At 44.5% G+C, this 23,787-nt stretch overlaps 1 protein-coding gene across 3 annotated transcripts in view; it reads left to right on the top strand.

Moving 5' to 3' along the window:
• Positions 1–23,787, top strand: part of PBLD (phenazine biosynthesis like protein domain containing) — a 39,353-nt gene that overhangs the window by 5,870 nt on the left and 9,696 nt on the right. For 2 of the 3 annotated variants that reach the window (XM_062215270.1, XM_062215272.1), the window contains 3 exons: positions 9,952–10,088; positions 19,805–19,904; positions 20,553–20,651. In XM_062215270.1, coding sequence (XP_062071254.1) covers positions 10,005–10,088; positions 19,805–19,904; positions 20,553–20,651 — 283 coding nt within the window. In that variant the 5' untranslated portion in view covers positions 9,952–10,004. Of the gene's footprint in view, positions 1–5,513; positions 5,533–9,951; positions 10,089–19,804; positions 19,905–20,552; positions 20,652–23,787 lie in introns of those variants that run through there. The other variant, XM_062215273.1, reaches the window with a different exon arrangement.

Raw genomic sequence — 23,787 nt, 5'->3', positions numbered from 1 at the left:
GTAGAAGGGGCTGTTGATAATTAAGTGAAAATAAGTCAACGATGAGTTATCTTAGGGTTGAGTAGTGGGACTATCTATTGACATACAAAATATGAAAAATTATTTGATATGTTGATTAAGAGATACCACATACAATCCAGTGGATATGTTTAGTAGGAAACTAATGTGGTCTGGGAATATAGATTTGGCATTCATCAACATAAATATGTATATGTTTTTAAAGATTTATTTATTTATTTGAAAGAGAGAAAGGGTGAAACAGAGAGAGAGAGAGAGAGAGAGAGAGAGAGAGAGATCTTCCACCTGCTGGTTCACTCCCCAAATGGCCACAATGGCCAGGACTAGGCCAGGTCGAAGCCACGAGCATCATCTAGGTCTCACCAGGGGCCAAAGCACTTGGGCCATCTTCTACTGCTTTCCCAGGCACGTTATCAGGAAGCTGGGTTGGAAGTGGAGCAGCCTGGACTTAAAGTGATGCCCATAGGAGATGCTGGCACTGCAGGCGATAGCTTAATCAGCTGTGCCACAGCGCCAGCCCATCATCAGCAAATGTTTTGCTTTTATACTCTAAAATAAATTTATTTAGAGGATGTAGTAAAGTAAATCCTAAGTAAATTTGCTGTTGAGTATGTTGTAAAAACCAGAATGAGAATATACTGAGGACTGCAACTACCAACCAGATGGAATTCAAATTATACCTGTGTTATACAGGAGGTGTTTCTGAATATTAAAGGCATACAAGGAATTGTATTATTATTATTGCTGTATAACAAATTGCTCCAAGATTTAACAACTGAAAACAACAAAGTTGGATTAATGGGCAGTTTCTTTAGATCACAAATCTTGGGGCAGTTTAGCTGGATGCCTCTGGCTGTGAGTCTCTTACAAAATTACGATCCAAGTCAGCTGAGTTACAGTTACCTCAAATCTCAGCTGATGAGAATAAGCTTAAAGGCTCATTCCCATGGCTACTGGCAACTCATCATTTAAAAATTATTTATTTATTTGAAAGGCAGACAGACTGAGGTTCCATCCTCTGATTCACTCCTCAAATGTCCATAATGGCTTCTAGCCAGGGCTGAAGCTTGGAGCCAGGAGTTCAATCTGAGTCTCTCATGAGGATGCCAGGAACCCAATTACTTGAGTCATCACCACTGCCTCCTATTAGTATAGTGCTGGAGTCAGAAGCTGGAGGTGGGTATCAAACAGGCACTCCAATATGGGATGCAGGCATTTAACCAGTTTTGTTTTTTTTTTTTAAGATTTATTTGTTTATTTGAAAGTCAGAATTACACAGAGAAAGAAGGAGAGGCAGAGAGAAAGAGGGGTCTTCCATCCATTGGGTCACTCCCCACTTGGCCACAACGGCCAGAGCTGCACCGATCTGAAGCCAGGAGTTCCTCCGGGTCTTCCCGCGCAGTGCAGGGGCCCCAGGACTTGGGCCATCTTCCACTGCTTTCCCAGCCATAGCAGAAGCTGGAGCAGAGGTGGAGCAGCTGGGACTTGAACGGCACAATATGGGATGCCGGCTTTACCCGCTACCCCACAGTGCCTACCCCTAACCAGTTTTAATTGCTAGTCCAAACTTCTGCCCCAGGCCTCATTTTTTCAGATTTTTTTTTTTTAGATTTCAGAATAGTTTTATATTTACAGAAAAGGTACAAAAATAATACAAGTTCCTGTAGACTCCTCAGGCAGTTTGCTTTATTGTTAATAGTTTACCTCAATGGTAGCATCTATGCTACATGTGTTACAACTAATGAACCTCCAAATTTCATCTTGGGTTTGCTAGTTTTCCACTAAAGTCCTTGCTCTGAATCAGGATACCACATGACATTAATCATCATGTCTTCTTATTATCCTCTGGTCAAGTATTTTATAGAATATCCTTCAACTGGGATTTTTCCAACAGTTTCTCATGATTACTCAGAGAGTAATGGTTTTTCGGAGGAAGACCTCAGAGGTAAAGTGCCTTCCCCTTTATGTCAGAGCAATAGGACTCACCACTGAAAACGTTACCTTTGATTCCCTGGCTGACATAGTATCGACCAGGTTTCTTCACACTAAGGTTAATTTTTGTTTTCTTTCTATGCTTTACACTTTGGAACTAGGACACTGAATGCAACCACACTCAAGGAAATGGGTCAGATAATCTCTGTCTAATCTTTTACTATGTCAGTATGGACTATAGATATTATTTTATACTTTAGGTTATGATCCAATGCTGTGTTTCGTAATTTCTTGCTCAAATTGTTCTTGCTTTGACCATAAGGGATTCTTTCAGATTGCCTCCTGAATCCCTTTGCCATCCCCCCACCCATCTTTTTTATTTATTTAATTTTTTTAGCATTGTCCTATTTTCTGGTACTAGCAGATGCTCCAGACTCAGCTGGTATTTTCCCTGCCCAGGACCTACAATTTGCCACTTCCCCAAGAAGCCACAGTTCCTTTAACTATTAGGGAATGCTGTCTCATTTCTACATTTTGTGAGTTTATTAAATTTCCTTTTCCTTCTCTTATTGATAATGTGATTTCATTTCATTGTGGATGGAAGGACTTGTATGATTTCAGTCTCATAATATTTTTAAAAAAGATTTATTTATTTGAGAGGTAGAGTTAGAGAGAAAGGGAGAAACAGAGAGAGATCCTCCATCTGCTGGTTCACTCCACAAACAGCCACAACAGCCAAGGCTGGCCCAGGCAAAAGCCAAGACCCAGGAGTTTCTTCCAAGTTTCCCATGTGGTTGCAGGGGCCCAGGGACTAGGGCCATCTTCTGCTTTCCCAGTAGCATTAGCAGGGAGCTGGATCAGAAATGAAGCAGCTGGGACTTGAACAGGCACCCATATGGGATGCCAGTGCTGCAGGCCATGCATTAACCCCCTGAACCACAGTGCCAGCCCTAGTCTTGTAACTTTTTTGAGACTTGTTCTGTGACCTAACAAATGGTCTTCCCTGGAGAATGTTCCATATACATTTGAAAAAATGTCTATGATTGTTAAGGAGTATTCTATAGGTGTCTTTTAGATCTAATTGGTTTATTCAAGTCTTCTATTTCTTTATTGATACTATATCTAGTTTTTTTTTCCTAAGATTTATTTATTTATTTGAAAGAGTCACACAAGAGAGAGGAGAGGCAGAGAGACAGAGGTCTTCCATCTGCTGGTTCACTCCTTAGTTGGCTGCAATGGCCAGAGCTGTGCTGATCCGAAGCCAGGAGCCAGGAGTTTATTTTGGGTCTCCCATGCAGGTGCAGGGGCCCAAGGACTTTGGGCCATCTTCTACTGCTTTCCCAGGCCACAACAGAGAACTGGATCGGAAGTGGAGCAGCCAGGTCTCAAACTGGTGCCCACATAGGATGGCGGCACTACAGGCAGCAGCTTTTCCCACTATGCCACAGCGCCGGCATATCTAGTGTTTTTTTTTTTTTATTTTATTTTTATTTTTTTTATTTTTTGACAGGCAGAGTGGACAGTGAGAGAGAGAGACAGAGAGAAAGGTCTTCCTTTTGCTGTTGGTTCACCCTCCAATGGCCGCCACGGCTGGAGCGCTGTGGCCAGCGCACCGCACTGATCCGAAGCCAGGAGCCAGGTGCTCATCCTGGTCTCCCATGGGGTGCAGGGCCCAAGCACTTGGGCCATCCTCCACTGCACTCCCAGGCCACAGCAGAGAGCTGGCCTGGAAGAGGAGCAACCGGGACAGAATCCGGCACCCGACCGGGACTAGAACCTGGTGTGCTGGCGCCGCAAGGCGGAGGATTAGCCTGTTGAGCTGTGGTGCCGGCCTAGTTGTTCTTAATCATTATTGAAAGTAAGCATTGAAATCTCAAACTATTACTGTTGAATTGTCTTTCTTCAGTTCTGTCAGTTTTTGCTCTGTGTACTTTGGGGCTCTCTTTTTCAGTGCATTTATGTTTATAAGTGTCATATATCTCTAATGGATCAATCCTTTCATCATTATAAAATGTCCTTTGCTTCTAGTAACATCTTTTTTTTTTTTTTTAAGATTTTATTTATTTATTTGAAAGGCAGAGTTACAGAGAGGCAGAGGCAGAGGCAAAGGCAGAGGCAGAGAGAGAGGTCATCCATCTGCTGATTCACTCCCCAAATGGCTATAATGGCTGGAGCTAGGCTGATCCAAAACCAGGAGCCAGGAGCTTCCTCCAGGTCTCTCATGTGGGTACAGGGGCCCAAGGACTTGGACCATCACCACTGCTTTCCCAGGCTATAGCAGAGAGCTAGATTGAAGTGGAACAGCTGGGACTCGAACCACTGCCCATTTGGGATGCCGGCACTGAAGGCAGCAGCTTTACCCACCATGCCACAACACTGGCCCCCAACTTTTATCTTAAAGTGTGTTTTGTCTAACCCTGAGACAGCCACTACCCAATCCCTTTTGGCTACTCTGCATGGCACATCTTTTTTTCACTATTTTGTTATCAGTCTATCTTCATCTTTGAATCTAAAGTTTACCTCTTGTAGAAAGGAATTATGTCATTTTTATTTTAAAAAGTTTATTCATCTACTTGAAAGGCAGAATGAGAGAGTTTTCTGTCTGCTGGTTCCCTCCTCAAAGGCCCGCAGCAGCCAGGGCTGGGCCAGGCCAAAGCTAGGAAGCTGGAACTCATCCAGGTCTCCTACATGAGTGACAAGGCTTCCTTTCAGGATATATTAGTGGGAAATTGAATCTGAAGCAGAGTATCTAGGACTAACGGGTACACTGATAGGAGATGCAGGTATCCCACGCAGGGGCACAGTGCCTGCCTCAGTTAGACCATTTTAATTTTTTAAATTTTTTTGTTTAAATTTGTTTTAAAGATTTATTCATTTGAAAGGCAGAATTTCAGTTACATCTACCATATGGATGACAGTAATCCAACTATTGAGCCATCATCTACTGCCTCCCAGGCCCACTAGTAGGAAGCTGGATCAGAAGCAGAGGCAGACCTTAATTCCAGGTACTGCTAGTTACCAGTGCCGGAGGCTAGGGCGGTTGTAGGAGCGAGTTTCATGGCTATTTTCCTCAGCTTAGTATAGGCATAAAAAGCCAGGAAACAATTTGCAAAGAGGCAGAAACTTTTACTTGATAGGAAAGCATCTGGTCAAAGAGGAGACCAGGCGGAATGCCCGAGGCTTGGAGATCTCCTGGAGACAGCCTGGCTCTCCCCCGGGACTCAGCCCCTTCCTCTGCCAGCTCTGGGTAGAAGATTGCAACCAACTTGAAGGCCTCATTGAAAACTGGATTGCAACCAACCTGAAGGCCTGACTGAAAACCACGAGGTCACACATGCAGCACACGAAGCTATTAGTGGAAGAGAGGCCTGCCAGTCAGGAGACAGGCTTTCCAGCCACAGCTGGCAGCCTGCTTGTGCAGGACATTCTGTCTATGTCTGAGGGACCCACAGACCTCCAACCCCACTGGATGGCCTCACTCCTGTATGGAATATGGGCCTCCCAAGGGGTGGCTTAACCCACTCCACCACAATGACTGATCCTGGAACATATGTAAAATAGCTGATTTAAAGTCTTTCTCTGGTAAGTCCAATACCTAGGCTACCTTAGGGTTGGTTTCTATTAACTACTCTTTTTCCATCTTATGTCATACTATTTTTGTCTTATGTTCAATCAAATGTGTTTATAAAATACGGTTGATAAATGATAAATCACAAATGAGAACTTTCACTTTCAGCAGAAAATGAGAAGTTTCCAGAACAGTGGCTGTTTGAACATAAATGCGATTGAGGAATTCGGAATTAGCCTATGAATATTTTTAACAAAGGTGGTGTTTTGGAGCTACTGTGAAATCTAGGAAATATTCATGAAAGTAAACATACGGGGGCTGGTGGTGTGGTGCAGTGGAGTAAGCTGCTACCTGTGACGCTGGCAACCTATTTTAGAGCATCAGTTTGAGTCCTGGCTGCTCCAGTTCTGATCCAGCTCTCTGCTAATGTGCTTGTGAAGGCAGCAGAAGGTGGCCCAAACGCTTGGACCTCTGCCACCCATGTGGTAGATCAGGATGGAATTCCTGGCTTCTGACTTCTACCTGGCCCAGCCCTTGCTGTTGTGACCATTTGAAGAGTGAACCAGCAGAAGGAAGATCTGTCTCTCTGTCTCTCCACCTTTAAAAATAAGAAAATAAATAAATCTTAAAAAAATAAGAAAGTATGGGGCTGGCGCTATGGCATAGTGGATAAGGCTGCTGCCTGCAGTTCCGGCATCCCATGTGGGTGCCAGTTGAGTCCCGGCTGCTCCACTTCTGATCCAGCTCTTTGCTGTGGCCTGGGAAAGCAGTAGAAGATGGCCCAAGTTCTTGGGCTTCTGCACTTATGTGGGAAACCCCGAAAAAACTCCCGGCTCCTGGCTTTGGATGGGTCCAGCTCCGGCCATTGCACCCACTTGGGGAGTGAACCAGCAGATGGAAGATCTCTCTTTTTTTTCTCTCTCTGCCTCTGCCTCTCTGTAACTCTGACTTTCAAAGAAATAAATAAATCTTAAAAAAAAAATAAAAAAGTAAAAATGGTAGTTGATTACTACGTGTATATAGTAGTTAGATGAAACTAATTTAGAAATTAATTTTCTTCCAAATTTTGATTTAAAACTTATTTTACTTATTTGTGATTCTTTTTGACACTTCTTTTTCTTTTTTTTTTTTTTAAGATTTATTTATTTATATAAAAGGCAAAATTACAGAGAGAGAAGGAGAGACAGATCTTCCATCTTCTGGTTCATTATCCAAATGGCTGCAACGACCAGGGCTGGGCCAGGCCAAAGCCAGGAGTCAGTGGCTTCTTCTGGGTCCCTAATGTGGGTGAAGGAGCCCAAGGACTTGGGCCATCTTCCATTGCTTTCCTAGGCACATTAGCAGAGAGCTAGATTGGAAGTGGAGCAGCAAGTACTCCAGTCGGCGCCCATATGGGACGCTGGTATTGCAGGCCATGGCTTTAACACTCTGGTCCACAGCGCCAGCCCCAATACTTTATTTTCTAATTGCCAGTTGAAAAAGTAGTTAGAGTTCGTGTACATTTTGCACTTGATCTTAGCCAAAAGGCCGAGAAGCGATGAGAGTTCGTGTACATTTTGAATGCCAGTACTTTATTATTAAACTAGTTTACTCATGAATAAAGCTAGGCTAAGTAGTTCTTATATGTTAACAGTTACAGAATGACAGGAATCAACTTTCTGTTGTCTGTACCATACACAAGCTAAGACTTACAGAGGGACAAATGACTAAGCTATTTGAATAAGGAAGTCTGTCTCTGATTTCCCTACATTTTCATGGTAAACAGAGCCAAGATTGGACTTTAAGGAAGTGTCTACGGTGTTTTCTAAAACAAAGCAAATGGACTTTTGGAGAAGGTAGTGGGGCAGGGAATTGTAACAGATGACTTTACCTTCTTCTGTTCTATCTTATACTTTATAAGGAGATAATACTCATATACCAAGTTGGTAACTAAAAACCAGCTTAGCAAAAGAGACTTAAAGATGTGTGGCAGGCATTGCAGTGCATCAAGTTAAACTGCGGCTTACAATACCCGCATCCCACATTGGATTGCTGGTTCAAGTCCTGCCTCCTCTGCTTCACACGCAGCTGCCTACAAATGTGCCTGGGAAGGCGGAAGATGATGACCCAAGTACTCGTATCCCTGTCACCCACATGGGAGACCCAGCTAGAGTTCTGGGCTCCTGGCTTCAACTTGCCCAGTCCTGGTTGTTGCAGGCATTTGGGGAATGAGCCAGCAGATTGAAGATCTCTCTCTGTCACTCAGCCTTTCAAATGAAACAAACAAACAAACAAACAAACATTTAAGTATTCTTAAGAAACTTGAACTGGCCTGCGCTGCGGCTCAATGGGCTAATCCTCCGCCTAGCGGCACCGGCACACCAGGTTCTAGTCCCAGTCAGGGCACCGGATTCTGTCCCGGTTGCCCCTCTTCCAGGCCAGCTCTCTGCTGTGGCCCGGGAGTGCAGTGGAGGATGGCCCAAGTGCTTGGGCTCCTGCACCCCATGGGAGACCAGGAGAAGCACCTGGCTCCTGCCATCGGATCAGCGCGGTGCACCGGCCGTGGCGGCCATTGGAGGGTGAACCAACGGCAAAAGGAAGACCTTTCTCTCTGTCTCTCTCTCTCTCACTGTCCACTCTGCCTGTCAAAAAAAAAAAAAAAAAAAAGAAAGAAACTTGAACTTTATCAACAACTTCTTTCATTTAATAAAAAATGAATCTATCTTGTTCCCTTTCTAAAATAAGACAGGATGGTCCTCTAGTGTTTCTTGTTCCAGGGCCTGCCCTAGTGTTCTTGAGTGTCTACAAATTCTGAGAGAAATTTAAAATCCTGAGTTTTTTTTTAAACATAGATTTATTTTATTTATTTGAAAGGCAGAGTTACAGAGAGAGAGAGAGAGGGAGAGAGAGAGAGAGAATCTTCATCTGCTGATTCATTCCCCAGTGGTTGCAATGGCAGGGCCTGGGCTAGGCCTGGCCAAAGCCAGGAGCCACAAACTTCATCCAGGTCTCCTTTATGGGCGCAGGGGCCCATGGGCTTGGGCCATCTTCCATTGCTTCCCAGGTGCATCAGCAAGGAACTGGATCGGAAGCAGAGTAGCTGGGACTTGAACCAGCAACCTTATGGGATGCTGGCATTGCAGGCAGCAGCTTAACCCACTATGCCACAATGCTGGCCCCCAAATCCTGAGTTTTTAAGTGCAATGATGGTTTAAAAAATTATTCTAATACTTAAGGCTTGAGGCCGGTGCAGTGGCTCACTTGGTTAATCCTCCACCTGTGGCACTGGCATCCCATATGGGCGCTGGTTCTAGTCCTGGTTGCTCCTCTTCCACTCCAGCTCTCTGCTGTGGCCCGGGAGGGCAGTGGAGGATGGCCCAAGTGGTTGGGCCCCTGCACCTGCATGGGAGACCAGGAGGAAGTACCTGGCTCCTGGCTTCAGCGCAGCGCCAGCCATAGCGGCCATTTGGGGGGTGAACCAATGGAAGGAAGACATTTCTCTCTGTCTCTCTCTCTCACTGCCTGTAACTCTACCTGTCAAATAAATAAATAAAAATATTTTAAAAATACTTTCTCTTTTTAGTGATAATTTATAATATCTTAGAACTTAAAGTTTAAGTAATAGTTTCCCAAACTCTGATCCTTGAATTTATGCTAAAGCACAAATATATTAAGGCACAGGGCATATGTTAAGAATAGGAACCCTGGGGGCTGGCATTGTGGCACAAAAGGTTAAGCTGCTGCTCATGTTGCCAATGTTCCATTATGTTGCTTGAGAGTAGAACCCAGTCCTCACTGGGATATGTAGTAGGCAACATATGTTGGATATTTTGGATATGTTGGATATTTTGTGTACTTTATTAACATTGCCTAAGCTAGTTTTTGGCTACTCTATAAGAAAAGTATGATTATGCTTCTAAGTTCTATGTACAATCTGAAAATCCAATAAAAAGTTTTTAAAAATTCCATTAAACCAGTGTTTTGAGACAAATTCAATTTAGAGGCTTAAAAAAAATAGGTTATGGTTGCCAGCACTGTGGCACAGTGGGTTAAGTGGTAGCCTGTGGTGCCAGCATCCCATGTGGGTGCCATTTTGATTTCCAGCTAGTCTACTTCCAATCCAACTCCCTGCTAAGGCACCTGGGAAAGCAGCAGAAGATGACCCAAGTCCCTAGGCCCCTGCACCCATGTGGGAGACCCAGATTAATTTCCTGGCTTTGGCCTGGCCCAGCCCTGGCCATTGTGGCCATTTGGGGGAGTTAACCAGTGGATTGAAGATCCTCTCTGTAACTCATTCTTTCAAATAAATAAATAAATCTTTAAAAATTTATTTTAAAATAGGTGATAACATATCTTTAAATGTAGATGTATTAGGATAATCGCTTACTTGACAGTAAGTTGCTCTGTATACCAAGTAAAACATTAACTTTTTGATTTTTTTTTTTTTTTTGCAGTAATAAGAAGGCTACCAGCAGTTGTGAGACTGCAAAAGCAGCTTGCCAGGAAAATGAAGCTCCCTATTTTCATAGCAGATGCATTCACAGCGAAAGCATTTCGTGGAAATCCTGCTGCTGTTTGCCTTCTAGAAAATGTAAGTCTGGTTTTAAAGTGCAGTACCTAGTATTGTAAATTCCTATAGAGCCGTCATTTCTTTCCTTCTTTTTTTTTGGGGGGGGGGGAGGGTAAAGATTTATTTATTTGAAAGGCAGAGTTAGAGAGAAAGAGAGGTGTCTTCCATCCAGTGATTCACTCCCCAGATGACTGCAATAACCAGGGCTGAGCCAGGCTGAAACCAGGAGGCAGGAGGAACTTCCTCCAGGTCTCCATGTGGGTGCAGGGGCCCAAGCACCTGGGCCATCTTCCACTGCTTTCCCAGGCCATAGCAGAGAGCTGGATTGGAAGAGGAGCAGCTGGGACTGAAACCAGCCGGTGTCAAAGGCAGCAGTTTTACCCATTATGCCACAATGCTGGTCCCTAACCAGTCATTTCCTAAGGGGAAATTTTTTTTTTTGGTTTATGTTACTTTTTATGATATCAGTGTCTGCAAGTTGATTTTGACCAAATTATGTGATGAGAATTTTTACACCGAGGTTAAGTCCAGAGCAATGAAGACTCATAAAGAGGAATTAAGAATCAATTAAAGAAAAAGTACTGGAGTTCCCTTTTAGCCATCAGGTTTTCATTTAGTAAGCACCAAATGTTTAGAATGAAGTTAGATGTTTTATGTGACTAGACATGGCTGATATTGCATTCAACATAAGATTCTAGCTGGATATATTTAGCTTTATCTGGAGTTCAGACAGTTAGGAATTCTTTTCAAGAGCAAGGAAATGAGACATTTTGTAAGGAATTACATAGGAGGTAGAAGGGATTAAGCTGAAATATTCATGTACAGAGAATTTAGGTTACTGAAATCTTCTTTTAAATATGCTTTTTGATTATGGTGATTTAATATTCCTTAATCTTTGGGACTTTATGTTGGCCCGTGGGGAGTAGGAAACAGTGAGGCCCCCTTCCACTGAGAGCAGTTAGTATAGGAGTAGTTTGAGAGTTTCTTGAGGAGACAGTCAGCAGTTGGGAATTTTAAAATAAGTCATATTAAACTGGGGGAAGTGTGCACTAGTAGCACTGGAGCTCAGAGAATCTCAGCTTGGCCTGCACACAAAACTTAGCCGAGGAGCCTTAGTGATCCAAACGCCCCCGGCACCAGAGAGTACTTACAGCACACTCTCTGGGGGTGGGGGCCCGGCAGCACATTCTCCAAAGCTCCCCGTGTGGCTCCAGCGTGCAGTCAACGTGGAGGGCTGTCCAGGTGACCCTGAAATGGGGGGATATTGTTAATAAGTCTGTAAGACACTTCTTCGCACCCTCAATGAGTGGAGCAGTGAAATGGCGACCGAGAGTCCTCATCTCGCTATGATCTGGGCATTCATTATGTAACCTTGTAGCTGGCATTTTCCCTCCACGGAATGCAGCAGGTAAGAAAGTTAATAGGCTTTTTCCAGTAACACAAGAGTCTGGGAAGATTAGCGAGAGAATAATTAACCAGAAGCCTTCTGGTAAACATAGCTTCCTGTCAAGGAACCATGAAATTGAATGTAACTGCCTATCCAGAGACTTAGTGACTGGCCCCTGTGTCACCGTTTAGTAGCCTTGAAGAGTTTTGAGAATAGTTTTGAGTGATTTATATATTCAGTTTTCTCCAGATAATAAGAATTGGCATTATTCCCCAACTTACTTCTGTTCTCTCTTGTACATTCCCTAAGCAGCAGGCCTAGAGGCTCTATCTGGGGTGAGAGTTTGTTGCAGTAGTTAAGACACTGCTTGGCATGCTTGTGTCCTATAGCAGAATGCTTGGTTTGAGTTCCAGCTCTGCTTCCAATCCAGCTTCCTTTTTTTTTTTTTTTATAGAAATATAAATTTCATAGGTACAACTTTTGGAATATAGCAGTTCTCCCCTACATACCCGCCCTCCCACCCCCAAACCATCCCACCTCCTGCTCCCTCTTCCATCCCATTCTTTTTTTTTTTTTTAAAGATTTATTTATTTAATTGAAAATCAGAGTCACACAGAGAGAGGAGAGGCAGAGAGAGAGAGAGAGAGAGAGGTCTTTCATCTGATAGTTCACTCCCTAGCTGGCCGCAATGGCTGGAGCTGCACTGATCCGAAGCTAGGAGCCAGGAGTTTCCTCCAGGTCTCCCATGTGGGTGCAGGGCCCAAGGACTTGGGCCATCTTCTACTGCTATCCCAGGCCACCGTAGAGAGCTGTACCGGAAGAGGAGCAGCCGGGACTAGAACCGGCGCCCATATGGGATGCCAGCACTTCAGGCCAGGGCATTAACCCACTGTGCCACATCGCCGGCCCCAATCCCATCCCATTCTTCATTAAGATTCATTTTTAATTATATTTATATACAGAAGATCAACTCTATAATAAGATTTCAACAGTTTGCACCCACACAGACACACAAAGTATAAAGTACTGTTTGAAGGCAAGTTTTACTGTTAATTCTCATAGTACAACTCATTAAGGACAAAGGTCCTACACGTGGAGCAAGTGCACAGTGACTCCTATTGTTCCAGCTTCCTATCATGTGCACTCTGGGAGACAGCAGATGATGGCTTAAGTACTTGGGTTTCTGCCACCCACCTGGGAGATCTGATTGAGTTCAGGCTCCTGGCTTCAACCTGACTCGGGCCCAGCTGTTGCAGGCATGTGGAGAGTGAACCAGCAGATGGGAGGGGAGATTTCTCACTCTCTTTGCCTTTCCAATAAATAATATCAATGAATAAAAAATTTAAAGATATATAAAAATAATCTATCTATATATAATATATTTAAATATTTCTTTATTAAAATATACTTTATGGGACAGGCATTGTGGCAGAGTTTGTGATGCCTGCATCCCATAGGGGAGTGCCTGGGTTTCAGTCCCACTTCTTTCGACCTAGGTTCCTGCTAATGTGTACCCCTGAAAGCAGTACATAATGTCTGAAGTACTTGAGTTCCTGCCATGTAGATAGGAGGCCTGGATTAAATTCCTAGCTCCTGACTGTGGCCTGACCCAGCCTTGGCAGTTGCAGGCATTTGGGGAGTGAACCAGTGAATGGAAGATTCCCCTCCCCGTATATACACACACAGTTGCTCTGCCTTTAAAATAAATAAAAATAATAATAAAAAACCTAAAAAGAAAAGATATTTTAGATGTTATTTATACATGAGGTCTTAAAAGACTCAATGGAAAAAATGGAATTAAAAATAATATTGACTTTCATTGAACTTTTTGAAGTATCCTTATATATTTGGAAAATCTAGGAAATTTATGAATTTCTTTTTATTTATTTATTTGAAAGAGTGATAGAGAGAGATGATGACAGAGAGAAAGCGAGATCTTTCATCTGTTAGTTCACTTGCCAAATAGCTAGAGTAGCAGGGGCTGGGCCAGGCCAAAGTCAGGTACCAGGAACTCATCTGGGTCTTCCACATGAGTGGCAGGGGCCCACACATTTGGGTCATCTTCTGCTGCTTTCCTAGGCATATTAACAGGGAGCTGGGTCAGAAGCAGAGCAGCCAGGACTTGAACCAGCCCTCCAATATGGGATGCTGGTGCTGTTTAACTTATTCTACAGCACCAACTCCAGGAAATAAAAATTTAAGGAAAAAGCTTTACATAATTAAAGTAATATGCTTCAGTATGAATGGAAGAAGAAAAAAGAAAATGAGAAAGTTGCAATTTGGGGAAGCTCTCAGATAGTCTTTTTTTTTTTTTCTTTTTACAGATTTATTTATTTCCTTGAAAGTCAGAGTTACACAGAGAGAGGAGAGTCAGAGAGAGAGGAAGAGGTCTTCCATCCGTTGGTTCACTCCTGAGTTGGCCGCAGTAGCCAGAGCTGTGCCGATCCGAAGCCAGGATTCAGGAGCTTCTTCTGGGTCTCCCATGAGAGTGCAGGAGCCCAAGGACTTGGGCCATCTCTTACTGCTTTTCCGGGCCGTAGCAGAGAGTTGGATTGGAAGTGGAGCAGCCGATGCCCGATCCACATGGGATGCTGGCACGGCAGGTGGCAGCTTCACCTGCTACGCCACGGTGCCAGCCCCTCAGATAGTCTTCTGATTCTCTTCTTTTGGGCTTTGGGCCTGTAAGAGCTGGCTGATTTGGTGGTCTGTTAGGGCAACTTGCATAGGAATCCAAAGATTATTTTGCCAAGTCTCTTACTCATATTTTTCCACTCTGGATGTGAGAATCTTGTTCTCTTGGAGGCTACTGTAGCACTTGCCTCAATTCATAATCAATAAAAATTAGAAATATAAGCTGTGATTTCTTCCCTTGACTTCTTTTCAAACATGACTGGAGATAGGGTACACCTGAGACACTTAGTGAGCACACAGGTGAGCACAGGAAAATACCAGGGAAGCTTGGAAGACTGATCATAATTCAGTAGGTAGGTAGCTTACCATTAATGCATTCTGCAAATACATATATTTTTAAAGATTTATTTATTTATTTGAAAGGCAGAATTACACAGACACACACAAACACAAAGGGAGAAAGAGAGAGAGGGAGACACACACACACACAGATACAGAGAGACAGAGACAGAAAGCCAGATCAGCTGGTTCACTTCCCAAATTTCCCAGAACAGCCAGGACTGGGCCAGACCAAAGTCAGGAGCCAGAAGCTTCTTCTGAGTCTCCCATGTGGGTGCTGGGGCCCAAGTACTTGAGCCATCCTCCATTGCTTTCCCAGGTACATTAGCGGAGACCTAGATAGGAAATGGAGCTGCTGGGTCTCAAATCTGGAGTCATAGGTGGTGGCTTTACCCACTACACCACAGCACCAGCCCCTATTCTGCAAATACTTATTGATTTATATGACAAGCCAGACTCTTGGCTAGGGGCCAGGGTTACAGATATCCCTCCTGTTGAGATCTTCCAAGTTAGGTAGGGGAAGTAAACCTGTAAACCTGATTAGCCACCGAAGAGGCTAGAAGTCCTAAAGGTACCAGCTACAAAGGGGACTCAGAGAATGGAACAATGTTGGATTTTAGGTGGGAAAAATGCTTCAGATTTTAAATGGGAGGCTGCAAAGGAATTTTTGTTTTGCTTTTAAACATTTTTTAAAACAGATTTTTTTTTCATTTTTTTGATAGGCAGCCTGACTGGGGTGGAGGCGGGGGAGATCTTCCCTCCACTGGTTAAGTCTCCAAATGCCAGCAGTAGCTGGAGTTGGGCCAGGCAGAAGCCAAGAGCCTGGAACTCCATCCAGGTCTCCACATGTGTGGCAGAGGTCCAAGGACTTGGGCTACCTGCTGCTTTCCCAGGAGCATTAGTAGGGAGCTGGATCAGAAGTGGAGCAGTCAGGACTAGCACTGGTGGCCGTGAAGGATGCCAGTGTCGCAGGTGGTGGCTTAACCTGCTGCACCGCAACACCAGCCCCCTTGCTGGCTTCTAGAGCATAACCCTCAGCTTCGGGAACAGACTTCAGGCTGCTAGTCATTTTTTATAATTCCATTTCATCGACACGATGCTCATTGGATAGATTGTATTATTGTCCCCATTTTACAGATAAGAAGTCAGAGGCAGAAGAAGGTTAAGTGGTTTGCCTCTGGTCACACATTCCTAAGTGGCTGACCACAGGTCCCACCCCAGGTCCGCCTGACCACAGAGCCTGTGCTTTGAAGCACCATCCTCACCACTGGAGTGGACGTCCTTTCCTGTGTGTGCTCACACGGCATCCCATATTTCCCAGCTGGTAACACGCATTGCACCTGGCATTCATTCAACTACTGTCTGCCTCACCAGACTGCAAATTCTGAGATCCTTCCCTATTCTGACTTGTTCCAACATACCCTGCCTCATACATAGCAGGCACTAAATAGGTAACCGTTGAGTGAATGTGAATATATTATGATGAATTATGGCAAAACTTCCTTCTAAAAATTCTTGTTAACCAACAATCACTGATTTAAAATTCAAAAAAAGTATTTATTTGAAAGGCAGAATGAAAGAGAGACAGAGACATCTTCCATCTACTGGTCCACTTCTCAACTGCCCACAAGAGCTGGTGTTGGACCAGGCCAAAGCCAGGAGCCAGGAATTCAATCCTGGCCTCCCTCCTGGGTGGCAGGGACCCAAGCACTTGAGGCATCACTGCTGCCTCTCGGGGTATGCATTAGCAGGAAGCAGAGCTGGGAGTGGGACCCTAGAGATCTGATATGGGATGCAGGTACCCCAAGCAATGTCTTAACTGCTGCACCAAATGCCTGCCCCTGCTTTTGTATTCTCACTAGTGGGGGCATCATAGGCAGGATATATAAAATGATTGTGAACCTTGGGTTCTCTGATAGAGCTGGGGTAGTGTCAATAATGACCCTCAGGAACAACTGGAGATGGCCTGGGTTTGAGAGCTGCATTGTCTGAAATAGCTTTCCTACAGGAAATCCAAGTGCTTCAAAAGGAATCTCCTGTGTCTTCCTGAATGGTTTTAGAACTTTGTGGGGCCAGCACTGAGGTACAGCGGGTTAAAGCCCTGGCCTGAGATGCTGGCATCCCATATGGGCACCGGTTCTAGTCCTGGCTGCTCCTCTTCTGATCCAGCTCTCTGCTATGGCCTGGGATAGCAGTAGAAGATGGCCCAAGCCCTTGGGACCCTGTACCGGTGTGGGAGATCCAGAAGAAGCTCCTAGCTCCTGACTTCAGCCATCCAGCAGATGGAAGACCTCTCTCTCTGTCTCTACCTCTCTCTCTAATTCTGTCTTTCAAATAAATAAAATAAATCTTTTTTTTTTTTTAAAGAACTTTGTACATCCAGGTGGTTTTACTGGTTTCTGTCTACCACAGAAGAACAAAGCCGCAAAGACTAAAAAGGCAGGGCTATCATATTTAGGCTGCCATGTTTCTAAACTGCCACCAGATGGGAGTATTTTAAAACTTTACTCTGACTTCCTGATACTCTTGTTGTGGGTCATAAGAAGATGGAACCTCAGCGTCCCGATGCAGTACAGAGAAGCAAGCACCTCTGTGTTGTTGGAAATCGAATTCACGTGAGGTTGCCAAAGAGAAATGGATATTAAAGCAAGAGAATTAATAGCTGCTACGTAGCAATGGAAAAGAAGTTTGTAGTGTGAAAGAGAAAAATTATTGGCACCCAAATTCAGTATTCTGGATGAATGCATTCTTTTTCTTTTGTTTCTAAGGCTGTCCAAATTGAATCTTTCTCATGATTCCCCATTATATTTTTTAATATTAATTTATTTTATTTATTTGACACGAAGAGAGAGAGAGAGAGAGGGAGAGAGAAAGAAATCTCCTATCTTCCAGTTCACTTCCCAAATGCTAAAAACAGCCAGGGCTAGGCCAAGCCAAAGCCAGGAGCTAGAAACTCAGTCTGGGTCTCCCCGTGGATGACAGGGACATAAGTAAGTGAGCCATCACTTGCTGCCTCCTGGGTGTGCATTAGCAGGAAGGTGGAATCAGGAGTGGAGCTGCGACTGTACCCAAGCACTCTGATATGGGATACAGTCATCCCATCTGACATCTTAACCACCATAATTCTTATCTTCTGGGTTTTAGGAACTCAAGAATGGCAAATTTGGCCAAAACAAATATGCATTTGTCTTGGGATTTCTTAAGAATTCAAAATCTGGGGCCAGTGTTGAGGTGTGATGGGTTAAATCATCACCTGCAGCGCCAACATCCCATGTGAGCACCAGTTTGAGTCCTGGCTGCTCTACTTCTGATCCAGCTCCCTGCTAATGTGCCTGGGAAAGCAGTGGAGGATGGCCCAAGTGCCTGGGCCCTTGCACCCGCATGGGAGACCCCGATGAAGTTTCTGGCTCCTGGCCTTGGCTTGTCTTAGCCCTGGCCATTGCATCCATTTGGGAGAGTGACCCAGCAGTTGGAAGATCTCTGTCTTTCTATCTCTCCCTCTCTCTCTTTAACTGTACCTTTCAAATAAATAAAAATAAATATTTTTAAAAATTCAAAATCTAGTGAGCATTTTGTGATTAAAAATTAATTTTCATTCTCAAAAGAAAAACAAACTCTTCTATGAGTTCCAATAGTCTCTTATAGGAGTTTATCGGGTCCCCTATATATAGTATCATGTCATCTGCAAATAAGGATACTTTAACTTCCTCCTTTCCCATTTGTATCCCTTTATTTTCTTTTTCTTGTCTGATGGCCCTGGCTAACACTTCTAGGACTATATTGAACAGCAATGGTGAGAGTGGGCATCGCTGTCTGGTGCCAATTTTCAATGGAAATGCCTCCAACTTTTCCCCATTCAATATGATGCTGGCCATTGGTTTATCATGGACTGCCTTAATTGTGTTGAGGAATGTTCCTTCTAAGCTGGAATCAGAAGCAGAGAAGCTAGGGCTTCTCTGTACCAGCCTCTCTGAAGCAGGGTACAGATGTTCCGAACAGTGATTGCACAAAATACCCTCCCCAAAGCCCAACGTCTTTAAGAAAATTTTTTTTAATTTATTTTTATTTTATATGAAAGGCAGAAACAGGGGGAGTGGGCAAAGGGAGAGAGAAAGAGAAAAATCAGTCTTTTCATCTGCTGGTTCATTCTCCAGATGCCCACAAGAGCCAGGGCCAGGCCAGGACAAAGCTGAGAGTCCAGAACTCAATATAGATGTGCCGTGTAGGTGACAGAGTTCCAGGCACGTGGGCCATCACCTGCTTGCCTGCCGTGGTTCACGTTAGCAGGAAGCTCAGTCGGAAGTGGGGAAGCGGGGACAGAAGCCAGGCGCTCTGATGTGTGATGTGGGCAGGCCGGACACTGACCTATCTGCTGTGCCAGCACCTGCTCCACGGCCCACATTCTTATTCACTGTACCACTTCTCAGGTACATCATGACTTTTGTCATTTCCTCATCTATAAGTGGGTAAATACCTATGTTGAGAGGTTTACACTTGAGACTGGTTGATATAAAGCATTTACTCTCCCCGCAAATGTTCATTGAGCTATTACCATATAGAGGGAAGTACCAGGCATTATTCTAGCTCTGGACAAAGCAAGGCAGCACAGTCTGTATTCTCACAGAGCTCAGAGTCAGAGGTGAGGAAGAGGTAGTTTCAGGTGGTCTAAGCACTGGGGAATAGACAGCACTTTTGGACACAGTGATTTGGGAAGGCTTCCTGGAGGAGGTGATCTTTGGATTGAGGCCCTTCCCACAAAAGGGAGTGAACCTTGCAAAGACGGGAGAAAAGTGATCCAGCCTGCCTGCAGTGAGTGCTGCTGAACATCTCTGCACCAAGCGCAGCAAGGGAGACTGGGGAGTTCCGTGTAGACTGTTTTTCAATGAGCACTCACGCTCTTGGACAGGCTCCATGGTAAACCAACAAGGGACAAGCCAGGCCAGTCAGTTTTTCTGAGCCTATTCTAGCTCTGTATGTCTATTTTCTTTTCTTCATAAAGTACTGGAAGCAGGAATTTTTGAAAAAAAAATTTTTTTATAAATGTTCCTACAATCCTTGGCAATTATTCCCTTTAAAACTTAGCTTTTACAATTTTCTTCATTTTTTTTTTATTTGATTCTTTCTTTGATTTTCTTTTTCTTTCTGGGACTAAACAGGAGAGGGAGGAGGAAGAGGGTGGGAGAGTGAGTGGGAGGGTTGGGTACAAAGGGAAGAATTACTGTGTTCGGAATGTATTTAAGAGATACATACAAGTAAAAAAGCCATAGTTTTTAATATTAACAAATTACTTTTTTTAATTAGTGGAAGTTGCTGTCCATCAAACCCATGCAAGTTTGATCTGTGTCTCTGGAGTCCCAGTAACCATTTCTATTTAATTTAGAAATTGGATGAAGATGTGCATCAAAGCATTGCAAAGGAAATGAACCTCTCTGAAACAGCCTTTATCCAAAAACTTCAGCCCACAGACAACTTTGCACACAGTAAATATGCATTTCTTTAACATTCTTGAATGGCACCAGAAATTACTTTTTAGGTGGGGAACTGACATTGAAGAGAGATGCCTATTCATTGTTTGCATGCAGATAGTAGATGGAGATTCCAATTTGTTTTTCAGTTCATCTAAGGGAGGGAGTGTGCTAGCTGTGATTTAAATGTGTTCCCCAAAGTCCATGAGCTGTTAACCTCATTTCCAATGTAACCGGGTGAGTGTGTGAGTATCACACAGAGGGGGTGAGTGAGGCTTCACAAGCACTTCTTCCACGCGTGCTCTCTTGCCTTTCTGCCTTCCGCTGTGGGGTGATGCAGCAACAAGGCCCTCACCAGATGTTGGCTGCTGAATGTTGGACTTCCCAGCCCCCAGCACTGTAAGAACCAGATTTGTCTTCTTCATAGACTGCCCGGTCTGCGATATTCTGTCATAGCAGCACGAAATGGACTCAGATAGGGTGTGGGTGAACCTGAATGTCTCAGTTCCAGATCTAGTTCCCGGTAGCCCCAGTGTGCTTGCCTAGCCTTCCAGCATCCTTTCACAACATGTTTTAGCTATTAGTTATGCTTGTGAAATCAAGGCCTGTGACCTGCTTGCATCTGAATGACCCCATCTCTCTTTGGCTTTTCTTTCCCTAAAGGTTCCCGCTTTGGACTCAGGTGGTTCACGCCGGCAAGTGAGATCCCACTCTGTGGCCATGCCACCCTGGCTTCTGCAGCTGTGCTGTTTCACAAAATAAGTAATGTGGTGTTCTTTTTTTTTTTTTTTTCTTTTTTGACAGGCAGAGTGGACAGTGAGAGAGAGACAGAGAGAAAGGTCTTCCTTTTGCCGTTGGTTCACCCTCCAATGGCCGCCACGGTAGGCGCGCTGCGGCCGGCGCATCGCGCTGATCTGATGGCAGGAGCCAGGTGCTTCTCCTGGTCTCCCATGGGGTGCAGGGCCCAAGCACTTGGGCCATCCTCCACTGCACTCCCTGGCCACAGCAGAGAGCTGGCCTGGAAGAGGGGCAACCGGGACAGGATCGGTGCCCCGACCGGGACTAGAACTCGGTGTGCCGGCGCTGCAAGGCGGAGGATTAGCCTAGTGAGCCGCGGCACTGGCCTGTAATGTGGTGTTCTTTAATGAGCCTATCACGTAGCATATATTTTTTTAAAGGTCTCACATGTTCTTTCTGATAGACCTAAGTGATTGGTATAAAGAAACTTCAGCATTTATTTCATATAATTCGTGTTGCAGAAACAAAGCAGTAGCCTTCAGTAACACTTGGGCGTTTTGGAGTGTGTTCCAGGCATCATGGGGTTTTCTCCCCCTAGAATGCCACTTTTTTTTTTTTTTTTAATAGGAAATCTCTTTGTGACCAGCGTGGCAGGGGAGCTTGAGCTTGCACATGCAGAATAGGCATCTCACATGCTCTGATACCAGGGACGCGAAAGGCATGCTTTGCTTCAAATATTTCTTCACCCTGGGAGCAGATGCCTGCTTCAATTTTTTTTAAAAATTTTATTTATTTATTTGAGAGGTAGAGTTATAGACAGTGAGGAGGACAGACAGAGAGAAAGGTCTTCCATCCACTGGTTCACTCTGCAAATGGCCGCAATAGCTGGAGCTGTGCCGATCCGAAGCCAGGAGCCAGGATCGTCTTCTGGGTGCTGGGGCCCAAGCGCTTGGGCCATCTTCTACTGCTTTCCCAGGCTACAGCAGAGAGCTGGGTGGGAAGAGGAGCAGCTGGGACTAGAGCCAGCGCTCATATGGTATGCCAGCACCACAGGTGGAGGATTAACGTGCGCCACCTCACTGGCCCCAACCTGCTTCAATTTTGAGGCCTATGGAACTTCCTTGTCTCACCTCATCCCAGCCCTTTGGTAATAGGAGGGGTGTAGAATCTGGGTAATGACACCCACTGGAGAAGGGGACCTCTGAGCTGTAGAATAAGATGAAGGCTTCTGTGCAAAGACCTAGAGTGGGAGGAAGAACTTTGCAGGCAGAGGCAGCCCCAAATGCAAAGCCCATGAGATGCACTTTGTACGAGCAGAGTGTCTACAGCTTCTTGTAGAGGCTGGGATTGGCGAGCAATAAAGTTGAAAGGCTAAGGCCTCTCTATTATGTAATTCCATAGACATTTGGTAAAGAAGATTTTGGTTTCTGTGTAGAAGAAACAAGAAAGAAAGCAAACACACACCCTGCAATATTGTTTAAGAACTCAATCTTGGGGCCAGCACTGTGGCATAGCAGGTAAAGCCACCGCCTGCAGTGCCAGCATCCTATATGGGCGCCAGTTGGAGTCCTGCTCCACTTCTGATCCAGCTTTCTGCTAGGGCCTAGGAAAGCAGTGGAAGATGGCTCAAGTCCTTGGGCCCCTGCACACATGTGGGAGACCTGGAAGAAGTGCCTGGATCCTGGCTTTGGATAGGCACAGCTCCAGCCACTGTGGTCATCTGAGGAGTGAACCAGTGATGAAAAGACCTCTCTCACTCTCTCTCTCTGCCTCTCTATAACTCTGCCTTTCAAATAAATAAATAAATATTAAAAAAAAAACAATAACTCAGTCTTGAAAAATAGATTTCTTTTTCTTGAGAAAGAGAAAAGCAGGATTTATTTAGTTGGAAAACTCTTGCCAAGGTGGCCAGGAAGGTGGGGTCCAAGAGAAGAAGACCTTGAAAAATAGGTTTTACTGAAGTTGGATTGAGTGTCTTTAGAAAAGGAAGCCCACATTCATTGTACAATGCTGGACTAATAATCCCCTGGGCTTCCTATATAGTGCAACCTTAAGGTTAGATGAGACAAGACTTGAAAAAATGCTTTTTTTAAAAGATTTATTTATTTATTCGAAAGTCAAAGTTACACAGAGAGAAGACAGGCAGAGAGAGAGAGATTATTCCTTCCATTGGTTCACTTCACAATAGCCAGAGCTGGACTGATCTGAAGCCAGAAGCCAGGAGCTTCTTCCAGGTCCCCCACGCGGGTGTAGGGGCCCAAGGACCTGGGTCATCCTCTACTGCTTTCCCAGGCCATAGCAGAGAGCTGGATCGGAAGTAGAGCAGCCGGGTCTCAAACTGGCATCCATATGGGATGCTGGCGCTTCAGGCAAGGGCATAAACCCATTGTGTCACAGCACCGGCCACGAAAAAATGCTTTTTAAGTAATATCTTACAGTAATTATAACAAGAAAAACTAAGCTTTGGCCTTCAAAATGTAATTTGATGCTCAATGAAAGGTTTTTTTTTGTTTGTTTTTGTTTTTTGACAGGCAGAGTGAATAGTGAGAGAGAGAGAGAGAAAGGTCTTCCTTTTGCCGTTGGTTCACCCTCCAATGGCCGCTGCGGCCAGCACACCGCGCTGATCCGAAGGCAGGAGCCAGGTGCTTATCCTGGTCTCCCATGGGGTGCAGGGCCCAAGCACTTGGGCCATCCTCCACTGCCTTTCCGGGCCATAGCAGAGAGCTGGCCTGGAAGAGGGCAACTGGGACAGAATCCAGCGCCCCAACCGGGACTAGAACCTGGTGTGCCTTCGCCGCAAGGTGGAGGATTAGGCTGTTAAGCCACAGTGCCGGCCAACTCAATGAAAGTTAATACCGAATGCTAAGCTTCTTCATCTTTGAAATATGGTTAAGTTTTACAGAAATATTAAGGATGAGAAAAGAATTCATCAATCTTGTGTTCATTAGTCATACACACTGAGTGGCCCAATTTGTATCAGTATCATGAAAGGATATTGTTATCAGCATTTGTGGTACATTTTGTAAGTCAAATTTTTTCTGAAGAGCTTGGTGTATTTGGGACTTTGTTTTATATAAGACTGATGTTTGCAACTTATGTGTTTTATTTATTTATCCCCTTAGCATATCTTAGACAAGTAGAGTTTATAGCACTATAATTA

This window comes from Lepus europaeus, chromosome 17, assembly GCF_033115175.1.
Source record: "Lepus europaeus isolate LE1 chromosome 17, mLepTim1.pri, whole genome shotgun sequence".
Taxonomy (NCBI): domain Eukaryota; kingdom Metazoa; phylum Chordata; class Mammalia; order Lagomorpha; family Leporidae; genus Lepus; species Lepus europaeus.
Note: the sequence above shows the minus strand (reverse complement) of the source record. Positions and strands in the feature narration are given on the sequence as shown.